Raw genomic sequence first — 12,526 nt, forward strand, 5'->3', positions numbered from 1 at the left:
ACACTTAGTAACATTATCTGCTTTTGTAAACACATCTAATATAAATAAATATATGGATTAAAACAAAAATATAAATTGAGACCCGTATGCAATCCTACTGGATTGACAGTTTTGTATGTTCATTTAATACTTTATTTATAACGTGAAACTGAAAAGTATGGTTACGAAATTAGAATAAGTTCTTAGTTTTAAGTTTTAAGTTATGTTTATTTACATCATGCCAATTCGCTCTCTTGTTTCGTATCGTGGAGCTAGTAATACGTTTCCTGGAACTATGATGTCATCGATCTCTAATGATATTATCGCCTCTACATTTGAGGTGGACACACTTGTTTCGCCCTCTGATGGCGTCTTTGGCAAGTGGGACCCAAATTACCCACAACGATGGTTCCTGACCTGTGTCTTCTACAGCTGAGACATTTATATTTTACTTTTAGCTCTAAACAAATATGCGTTCTGAGAAACACATCATTGATAAAAGAGAAAGAATAGTGATTTAAACAGCTATCACTTTTATTTCCAGAGTACATTGGCATAGTTCAGTTACGAAAAAGGGTATGATTTGTTGTCACTGCTCTTTCCAGCTCCTCGTAACACGTTGTCATTCTTAAAAATAAGAATCAGTTACGAAAAAGGGTATGATTTGTTGTCACTGCTCTTTCCAGCTCCTCGTAACACGTTGTCATTCTTAAAAATAAGAATTTTTCTATTTCGTGTACTATGTGTAATATTAGCATTATCCTAATCTACATAAAACTTCCCTTTGTGTGTGCGGATTTCCTTTAAAGGTCTAGTTAAACAATTATTTTGTTACTGTTGTGGACACTAAAAGATTTTACAGAAAGAAACATGGAATGAAAACTAGAACAATATGAATTTTTAGCAACGATTCAAAACCAAAATGAGAAAGTATAAAACATAACTTTTCAAACAACTTACGTCTATCAGCATTTCATTCACCCACAGAAAACTATGGAACGTTCGATAGATATTCTGGTCATTTGATGTATTCTTTCACAACAATATCCGATCGTTTTTCTTCATGACATGCTAAAAAAGACTAATGATTCACAAGTATCTTTTTTCAAAATAAACCTTGTTTAATTTATCATAAAATTATACAGATTGGGTGGTAATAACGGATAATTGCAAGGTTTTCATGCAGATCGCAGAGAACCTGAACTGTAATGGATTATTTTTGTAACGGTGTCTATATATGGTAAATGTGTTAAAATATAATTTGCATTGGACATGGGGTAAAGCGTTTGTTGCCAAAGAAATGACGGAGTTGGTAATAGGTTGTTTCATTTCGGACGTTAGCGGGCCCAGGTTATTGTGTGGTCTTGTTTAACATTCAATTTCCTTTCAGGTCATAGGTTCACACTCGCTAATCTCGTCTTTATGGAGACTACACATTTAATATCATCGTTTCACTAGAATGACAGAATTATACAATAATACCGGAATAAGTACACCCGATGGGATCAGTTTCATTGCTGATGCAGTATGCTTTCCATCCTGCATAGCTGCCGGATTTTCTCCTATGGAAAAGAAAAAAATATACAGTTGATTAATTTAGAAATCCAACTGAAATAATTCCTCAAAAATGTAAACGAATATTAGGAATCGCATAACATACTACATTCTACGGGTACGACACTTCAGACTTACAGATATTATATAGTTGCATATTTTTTTTTAATATTAGACAAAAGGTTAAAGAAATACTACTTATACTTGCTTCTAGAAATGCCAGTTATTGTTATAAATACCTCTACTTCTATAAATTCTGGTTGTGTAACTATTTAACACTATTCCTAGAAACACTTCACATCACAGTTATTTTATAAATGCCAGCTATTCAACAATACCTTAATATTGTTCCTAAAAGCACAAACTATATAGTTGTTATGATTTACAACCGAACACAGACTATTTAGCTACTACACCTTACTACTATTCTTAGAAAATCAGGCTATGTAAATAATACATTTTCAAAGACTTCTAAAGGTTTATGGAATAAATAGATGCATCTCACAATTACTTTTAAGAATGCAAGTTGTTGAGCTACAATACCGTCAAGTTATACGGATTATGACTTTGTAAATTATACACTTTACACTTTGTTTGTGTAAACACGAGAAATATAATCAATGAACTTATAACTACACTTCTAAAAGCGCAAACACATACTTTTATGCATTTTTCTTCGTTGCGTATCCTAAAAGTAAGTATACGAGATAAGAAGTTAATACATTTTACACTCTTGTAGATGCAGCTACTCGTTATCTGATACCTGGTATCGTTCAATTACTTTTCAGTCTTCCAAGAGGATCCATTTCTACCAGTTCTCATGTATATTTAGAATAATTACAATAAACAGACTTGTAATTCTTCATAATTTTATTGCAGATTTTGTACAAGTTTCTTCATTATTGCTTCTTTACTTTTCTGTAGATATTTTATTTATTGTTCTGAACAGTATATTAGATCTTACGTCTTCCTCATATAAAATTATAAAAGCGTGTTCCTATCTAAACACAAAATTCGCGTTGTACATTTTGCTTGTATTCTTTCTATCTTGTTTTTTTTTCGTCTTCAATTTCTGCTCCATAATGAATAATATAATGTATCAGGATATCATATAAATTTAACTGTCTATCCACATTCTGCATCTCGTTCCCTTTGCTGCACTACATGTATTCTCTACTCATTATTCTTTCGTCTCAATAGATCTTATCTATTCCGTTATTGTATTCCTGTCGTTAAACCAATATCTCAGGTATCTATATTTTTAAAACCTGTATCTGATGAATTTTATCATTTACATTTTCCATTCTTTACTGTTCTTCTTCCTCTCTAAAACAATAATCTTAGACTTATAAATTTATAGATAGTTTAGTATTCTTCATACATCTGTTGAAATATCCAAAAGATATTTTACATTACCTTCGGTAAATTCGCCATGATTACAATGTCATCAGCATATTTCAACGACATATCTTCTCAATACTTCATCATTTATAGTTATATTTTCCAAGCTATTAAAATATTTTGAAAATAGCGTAGGACGTAACAGACATTTTATTTAACCTTTTCATGTTTCAAAAACTATCTGATATTTCTTGTTTTGTTTAAATCCTGTTTAGCCTTTTTATGCATATTTTTACTACATCTATCATTCTTCCAAACATTCCACAATTTTTCCAAATAAAGTTTTGTAATTTGTAGGATGAAAAGAAATTTCTAAATTCATTATAAATATTTCAAAAGACTCTGTTATTTCTTGTAATAAAAAATACTAAAATTAATATGCTATTTTTGGTGCCTTTGTTTGTTTGTTTTGGAATTTCGCACAAAGCTACTCGAGGGCTATCTGTGCTAGCCGTCCCTAATTTAGCAGTGTAAGACTAGAGGGAAGGTAGCTAGTCATCACCACCCACCGCCAACTCTTGGGCTACTCTTTTACCAACGAATAGTGGGATTGACCGGCACATTATACACCAGGGGTGTGCAACATTTTTCGTCGGTGGGCCATATAACCAACTTCATCAATCAAGCGGGGCCACTTAAAAAACAAGCTTATTCGTGTACATGCACAATAAATTAAAAAAATTCTCAAAATGCAAGCAATAATATTTTATATTTTTGCATGAGTGATCATTTTAGTGCGACACTTGAAATTTAGAGTCCTTGCAGAGCTTGTCAATATCAGCTTTGACAGAAGTGGTTGCCACTCTTAACTGACTGGTCAAATGTTCATCAGTCAGCTGACTTCTACATTTGGTTTTGATGAGCTTCATTTTGGAGAAAAATTGCTCACAGCAGTAGGTGCTACTAAAAGGGAGGCAATTCTTTGTGCATGACGGGACAAATTGGGAAACTTTTCACGTATACAGAGTTTGTAAAAGTCTAGCAAACTGTTTTCAGAGAATTTCCTTTTAGTGTCCATGTCAGCCTGCAGTTCAATGAGTTCCATTTGGCAATCATCAGGACTGTCTTCCACTGCCAAATCAAAAGGTTGAGCGAACAATTTCAATCTAATTTCAGTTTGTCTGAAATCTGGAAATCTGTTTGCAAACTCATCACGCAGCTTTTGTACACTGGTTCCATATTTGGTGCAATCCAGATTAGGAAATTCCAGTTTCCTGGTTGCAAGACATGTAAAATGGGTCAATATGGCTCTTCTCAACTGAACCTGGAAAGTTCCAATTTCTTCTCAAAAGCACAAATATGCTCAAACAACTTATTCACAAGTTGACTTTTCCCTTGTAGTTTTAAGTTTAAATCAGACAGATGCTGTGTAATGTCTGTGAGGAATGCTAAGTCATTCAGCCAGTTCTCATTGCTCAAGAAGTCCACATTCTGACGTTTGCTCTCCATGAAGAACTTAATCTCCTCTCGCAGATTCCAGAATCTCTTCAAAGTAGCAGCTCTACTAAGCCAACGTACAGCAGAGAAGTACAAAACATCTGAATACTCACTGTCCAGCTCATCTAAAAAGTTTTAAATTGTCGATGATTTAATCCTCGTGTTCGAATATAATTTACGTATTGGACGACATTTTCATGACTTCTGCAAAATCCAGAACTTTGGTGCACAAGCTCTCTTGGTGAATAATACAATGGCTTACAACTACGTCTTGTGCTCCAATTGCAGTTAGAAATTTCTTGGTGAATCCATTTGTCCTACCTGTCATGGAAGGAGCACCATCTGTTGTAACACTACATAATTTATAAGGATTCAGTTCAAACTTTTCTACAACCTTAAGCACTTGTTCACAAATATCCTGTCCTGTGGTTGTGGAGGAAAGGCTTGCCATATCTAAAAACTCTTCGAAAACATCAAAGCCTGCACTAACAGCTCTGATGAAAATGACAAGTTGGGATGTGTCATTGATATCAGTGCTTTCATCCAAAGCCAGACTGAAAGCTTCACACGAATTCAATCTCTCTTTCAAAGTTTCTTTGATGTCCTCTGAAAGATCTTTTGTCCTGCGTGAGACAGTAAAGGGAAAGGCTAGTTTGCTCCACCATATATATTTTCTCTGGACATGCATATTCTGTGAATATTGTTAAACAATTTTTAATAAATTCTCCATCACTGAAAGGCTTTCCCTTTTCTGCCATACATTCACAAAGCTTAAAACTCAGTTTTGTCACCAGTTCTGAATTTTTCTTGAAAGTGGTAAAAACACCTTGTTGCTTTTCAATGGATGTTTTAAATGTTCAATTTTGTCCTTTCGTGCCTGACCAACAATTTCATCAAACTGGGAGGAGTGGTTAGTTGCGTAATGTCGCTTAATATTGTACTCTTTCATGACTGCAATTGTAGTTTGACAGACGAGGCAGACAACACCTTGATTATGTGGGACAACAAGATATTTTGTGCACCATTCACTGTTGAATAACCTTCCCTCATCATCAATTTTTCGTTTCTTAACTACTGACATTTTACTAGCCCTGAAATCAAAACAAAAAATTATTCTCACGAAAATAGCAAAGTAGAAAAAAACATAGAATTTATTTACACATGGAACCTCTTATGGACAGAAACACATGTTTCTAAATTGGCATCCCGATCATAGCCTTCCGGTACTTAAATTAATTGAGAATAGCAAAATACAGTGTGACCTCGCCTATTCGCGGTTCGCCATTCGCGGCCCCGCATATTCGCGGGTTATGCGCGAACTGCGTTTTGTAGGTCACAGAGACTGAAAGGGCTTTTCGAGGAGATTTCTGTTGTATTTACTCAATCAAGCCGTTTTATCAATTGTCGTCTTCACCAAACAAGATTGGACTGCTATTGGCTGACTGCCTCAGCTTCCCCAACAACGCAAACGGCAAAGCACAGCCCGGTAACGCACGGTACAATTTAGTGAAATACATAACAGTATGCAATATTGCTACATTATTACTGCATCAATGAGTATAAGTATCATTAGTGTTTGGGAAGCATTTCATCTAGTATATAATCGCATACATATACGTTTTAAAACTGCGTCCAATATTCGCGGTTTTTCGCTATTCGCGGGAGGGTAAAGAACGTAACCCCCGCGAATAACGAGGTCACACTGTACATAGAATCAGATGCATCTGAAAGCAAAAATTTTAATAAATTCAGTAAAGTCACAACAATATGCTAAATAATAATCAATTTACCTTCAATCTCTTGTAGTAACTGTAAAAGGTAATAAAATTTTCACCAATAATGAATGACGGACAGCAGAGGTTAGGGAAAATTGTCGCCAGCGGGCGAAGGCGAGGTTCAGGACATGACGTTGAGTCGTAGACAATAGTGCTAGTGCACGTCACCTATTCATGCCCTAAGGGCCTGCTCCTTTCTAGCAAAGATAATTTTAGAAGTTTGTCGAGTCGAAGCCTGGGAATCCCGTAGGATCGATGCTTTTAAAAATATTCCATTTGCGTTGGATTACAGATCAGGCCACATGGTTAGATTACAACAACTAGGGCCACACTAAATGGCTTGGCGGGCCGGTTTGTGGCCCGCGGGCCGCCTGTTGCACACCCCTGTTATACACCCTCACGGCTGGGAGAGCGAGCATGTTTAGCGCGACGCGGGCGCGAACCCGCGAATTACGAGTCGCACGCCTTACGCGTTCGGCCATGCCAGGCCTTATTTATGGTACCAACTGTTTCCAAAGCTATATTGGCTTTTCTTTATTATTTGTTTTTTATTGGCTTTTATTAAACTTTATTGTCATCATTTTATTACTCTACAGCTATTTGCCAAGTTTTAGGTTCTATAAATATTTTCCTTTCTCTTTCTTTGTTTGTATTCCATATTATTTCCCATTAGTAACTCTATAGTTTTCATTTAGTTTGTTAAATTTCAATGAAAGTCAACTTGTCATTTCGCTAGGGACTTTTTCCTTCCCTCAAAAATTTTAATATGTCTTTGCAAACTCTGCACTTGTACAATGATCATAATTTTTCATTCGTTATTCCACCTATTCATGCAATCGTTTACCTTTGAATATTTTATAAAAGTTTCTCCTCCAGTTTTCGTATTAATTGATCGTTCACTAATAGCCCATTGTGTTGCTTTGTGTTTAATATCAAGCTCTCTAATTCCATTTTACATATTTTAATATTTTTGTCTTAATTTTTACTTTTTTTATCTCCAGCATAACTGGTTAACTGATCTGATTCTATCTTAATCTAGCGAGTTATTAAATCTGGTACATCTTCTGCTACCGTAAAGTCTACCAGAGAAGCTCCTTTTACTTTTATACAGAAGGTTGAATACGTTGTATTAAAACAGTTTTGAACATGCAAATTAGCAAGTCACGTGAAAACTACAGCAGTTTAAAGGTGTGAAACAACGGCATGTTTGAAAATGTTTGGCATTCAGAACTAATGTGGTACCATTAAAAACAGATCACTTTTAGGAAAAGAGTGTAACAACTCTATTTAGTGCAACATATTCCCAGAATCAGCTCAGAAAGTGTGTTCAGTTGTGGATATCCCTAGTGCTAAACGCCATTAGAAAATAAATGGTTGTTAATGAAATTGTGGCGCTAGAAATATAAGGAAAGAGACCTGTAGCAAGTTGTACCATGACTAATGACAACCATGGGAAGATTCGTTGAGAATGAGTTAATTGGATCATAGGTTTGTTGGGTGGAGGAGATATATTATTTATGGAATTTAGTTAAAATGAGCCCTTCTTACAAGTTATTATATAGCATCTAAGCATCCTCAATACAGCTAGAAATATGTGTTCAATATCCTCCACAAAGATCTCAATAATATCACAGTTATTTTCATTTATGTAAACAAGAAAATAAAAAGGCCCAATCCCTGATTAATCCTGAGATATTCAATTTGATGGGACTATTAAAAATACATGTTTACAAAACAACATATAATATCATGCAATACATTTATAAAGCTTTCTGTAAAAAACTAAATGGCCAACACAGTTTCACTAGGGGAAGATCTTACCTTGCTAATCTATTGACATTTGTATGAAAATCTTGCTGCTTAAGAAGATGAGTGTGTGAATTTTGTACATCTGAAACTTCAGTGAGTACTTAAACAAGGTGTCATATCAAAAACTAGTTAAAAAAAGTTATCTCTGTAGATGCAAGGGAAAGGTTGACTCCTTGGACAGAAGAGTGGCTATATGGAAGAATACACAGGGTTGTTATAAATGGTGTTCAGTGACGAGCAAAGTATGGCATTCTATGACCGAAGAGAATACACAAAGAGAGAGGTCAGTGACAAAAGTAATCCACCTATCTCAAACGATACAACCAAGAAGGTTGTACGTTTAGAAGATTTACACAACTTACGTGTACACAAACTACTTCCATCATGTATTCGGGAAAGAAAAGTCAATTCATGAAAACTATAAGAGGAAATGGAACTCTTTCTTGATATTCGACAGAGCTTGTGTAGCTATAACAGCCCATGTGCAAGTTTTGCAGGTTAATAGGTGAAAAATATTCCAAAAGATGTTTACAAAATGTTGCAAAACTTTTTCAAAGGAATTTATGGATACCATATAAGGGGTAAGTTAGAGCTCAGTAGAGACGATGCTAAGGAAAATTGAACTCTATTTAGTATTAGATCTATGTTATGAACAATTTATACCACTCAAAGTTATACATGTATTATTATACAACACCAACAGGGTATAAGCTCCCAAAGGTAAAGCTTCCAGTTATGCCTTCTGTTAAATCGTCTCATAACTCAAGCAGCTTAAGAATATAAAGGTTATTCGTAATATTTCGTAAAAAAAGACTTATTGGTTAAGTTGTCGAACACAGGAATATTGAAATGGAAAACAAGAAAACATTGTCTTAACAAACTAGATAGATCACGGAAAGCATTTAAGGAAAAGTGATGTGTTTTGGACATAATTGAAACATCCTGAAATCTTTTTGAATAAAAACAGCAGGTTTTGTCAAAATGCATTATCGTCAGATAGAGAATGAATGAAAAGATGCGATAATATGGAGTGTAACGATTTGGTGCAGAGGCAGGCTTCAAAATAATTTTAATGTAACGTACTCAACTTCTGCATACTTTGTATTCATTGTTGATATTGAAACTTTCCCTGCCCTTTTGATGAATATTCCACGTATTCTTCCTTGTGCACATTATATACTTGTCTTTGTCCATTTCCTACAATCATATCTTCCACAACCATATATATTATCTTCCTGCTACCCTTCCTTGAGTTTAATTCCATTTCTTCATTCACATGCTTTACTCCTAAATATCAATGATACATTTCGTAAATTATTAGTCATGTTTTGTTTTCGTAATTCAGTGAAATTTCTATCGCTTCCACTTCCATCTTCATTTTCTATGAAAAACACTTTCTATATTTATTTTAATTAGTAAATACTCACGCCACGTTCCAAACTACATTTCATTACCCTCTTCCCTTGATTTCTTCTCATTGTTATTTTTCACATTTTGTAGCTTGTTATCTGTTTTTTTTCCTGTCCGCAATTACTCTTATTTTCTGTTCCTTCAACTTTATTTTCTTCAACAGTAATTGTTTACTTCTTGTTCTTCATATATCCATCTTACATAATTACACTGTGTAACAAAAATTTTACTTTTTCTTGTTCCTGAGCAGAAAGTGTTATTTCCCAATTGCTTATGCCTAAAGTAAATAGAAAAGACCGATTTTTCTCTTCGAATGGCAGAGAGAACTCAAGCAACTTATCTATTAAGCCGTACAACTACTATAAAGTCCCCTTCACAACTACTACACTTTAGAAGAACTCGTAAAGACATGAGTTCTTACAACTCGAATAACCTAACAAGTGCACCTCAGAATATGACATAAAAATACAGTATATGCAATTACCAGAAACCAAAGTATGGAAAGTATTACATCTAACGTCTACCTGCAGATGCACGGATTATACAGTAACAATATTTTATGAATGCTTTCAGTAACAAAGAGCTATGTGAGTCATATCCTTTGGAACTATTTCTAGTAATACAACTAAATCATCATACAAACACTTATAAAAGCACGGATTATGTAGCTAGTACATCTTACATTTTCCTTTACTAACGAAGGTTATCTCACTACTAAATTGTAAAATTGCTTCATGAAACACAAGCAACTTAACTAGTAAGCAGTACAACTGCTTTACGGAATGCAAACTACTTAGCTATTAAACTGCACAACTAATTCTAGAAACATAAGTTACTCTTACTAAGCCGTCCAATTATTCCAATTTCTTCTATAAACAACTTTTTGCAAGAGTATCTACTTTGAACAAAAAGGGTTTCATAGTTAAAACATGAGTTTGAGAAACTTAAATCCTTATACAATTGTGCAAGTGTTACGATGTACAATTATATAGTTAGAATAATATAACTATTAAATAAATAATATAACTACTAAATCCCAGTTATCTATCACTGTAGATTTGTCTAGTTTTGTTGTAATGCTTTTTCTCACTGAAAAATAAAAAGGCTAGCTTGTCCATTGACATTTTGACGACAGAAACGACGATGTTTATAACATTTTAAGTGAGTTTAAGTTTTTAATTGTATTTGTAAATATACATTTTGTTGATAAAGCTTTTTATAATTAAAATTGCTTCTAGAAGAAAGATGTTTGTTTTTATTGATTATTTGAATCTTATCATGTAATTCTTGCTCTTTTCGATTAATTATCCGGTGTAGGGAATAACCTAAACTCTGCCATCTGTTAACAATCAAACAAACTCAACAAATGAGGATAATTCAAAACTGTTAAATCAAGTTTCAAGCCAAGAAAAATTAAAAATAACAAGTTATTATGGAAAAAAATGAATAAATATAAAAATCCATTGGGTGTTTCTAGAAGTACAAATATTGTTACATGTTAATAATTAAGGGTAACCTTGAAATGATTGTGATATTAGGACGCGTTTTTTGTTTAGTGGTGTATTAAAAATTCATTTGTTGATATTAGAAATATTGGTTTTCCACAATAACTAAGCTATTTTATGATTGTAGGTTTGTCTCACTGCAAAAAATTATAGCATTTATTCATGTATGTTTGGCTACAGAAACAACTTAGGTAATAAGTACAAAGTCTTCTGTGATTACTTAGTAACATTCTTAAGTTAACACCGACTAGACTCCAATCATGATAAAATAACTATCGTTTGCAGTTGATAAGGGTATAAACATTTTAATTTACACGTTTTTATTAAAATGTTTCGTATTACAATCTCAAAACAGGTATTTTAACTAAAATATGAGATTTAAAATTTTCAATTGGTAATATTACCTGACAGTTTTATCAACACAACTGGCACATTTATTTTCTAAAGAATAATATGAAACAAATGGTGAAATAATTCAAATTCAGCTCTTAGATAGAACATAGATAGATAAAACCTACTGAGTATTAACACTTAACGCTTAGCTGTGTAAACACAAGAGATATATTTTGTACACCATGCTGGTACTGAAAATGAGAAATTTAAATTGCTTTTGTAAATAGTTTTGACTGAACTTAATAGATGGCACGCTTATCGAATGAGTCAACAGTTAGTGAGTAAGGCTTTTCGAGGCAGGTTATCAGTATTAGAAAATAAAACAAAAAACAAACAAACGATTTTTAATGTATTGTCTAAGTAAATGCAGAACTTAGTTTTTCTTTAAAGTTTGTTGCATTAATTGTTTGGGGTTGTAATTTTTATACGTTGATATATACATACAAACACACATATATTTTAATTTTTTTACACTTACCAAGACAATATTGCATTATTAGTAGATTAATATAAAAATGTAGAATTCATCTAAATCTCCTGACTTAGTACGTTGACAGTTAATTTATGACTCATATTGCACTATTTCAGGCCTGACATGGCCTAGCGCGAAAGGCGTGCGACTCGTAATCCGAGGGTCGTGGGTTCGCGCCCGCGTCGCGCCAAACATGCTCGCCCTTTCAGCCGTGAGGGCGTTATTATGTGACGGTCAATCCCACTATTCGTTGGCAAAAGAGTAGCCCAAGAGTTGGCGGTGGGTGGTGATGACTAGCTGCCTTCCCTCTAGTCTTACACAGCAAAATTAGGGACGGCTAGCACAGATAGTCCTCGAGTAGCTTTGTGCGAAATTCAAAAACAAACAAAAAATCCATTATTTTAGCGCCGTTCATTTTATTATATCATATTCTTCTCTGCCGTTGTGGGTCATTACAGGTAGTTTGGTATTTTGACTTTTTTTAGTCTCTTCTGTAAACTTTTATAGTCCGTATTCATTACACATATTGTTAATTAAAGTTTCGTTCTATCTTGAGCGATCGGTGATTTCAGACTGCAGTCATATTGTGTTATGGCTTCTAATTACTATTCTGCTTGCTTTATATGTATTTGTTAGATATTATCTGAGAGATATTTGACACTACACAATACTGTGAGTGTGTAAAGCTCTTCCACCTTATTTTCAGGGTTCATCTCTTATAACATATTTTTACTTTATCGTATGTTCAGGGTAGCTATAGTCAATGAAGGTTATTTTGATTTATTTCATTC

At 33.8% G+C, this 12,526-nt stretch overlaps 1 protein-coding gene across 2 annotated transcripts in view; it reads right to left on the bottom strand.

Annotated features, from left to right (window-relative positions):
* Positions 1-1,066: 1,066 nt before the first annotated feature.
* Positions 1,067-12,526, bottom strand: part of LOC143229188 (SPEG neighbor protein-like) — a 111,946-nt gene continuing 100,486 nt past the window's right edge. The window contains exon 6 of one of the 2 annotated variants that reach the window (XM_076461147.1): positions 1,067-1,541. In XM_076461147.1, coding sequence (XP_076317262.1) covers positions 1,423-1,541 — 119 coding nt within the window. In that variant the 3' untranslated portion in view covers positions 1,067-1,422. The remainder of the gene's footprint in view (positions 1,542-12,526) is intronic. The other variant, XM_076461148.1, reaches the window with a different exon arrangement.

Source organism: Tachypleus tridentatus, chromosome 10 (assembly GCF_004210375.1).
Source record: "Tachypleus tridentatus isolate NWPU-2018 chromosome 10, ASM421037v1, whole genome shotgun sequence".
NCBI lineage: Eukaryota > Metazoa > Arthropoda > Merostomata > Xiphosura > Limulidae > Tachypleus > Tachypleus tridentatus.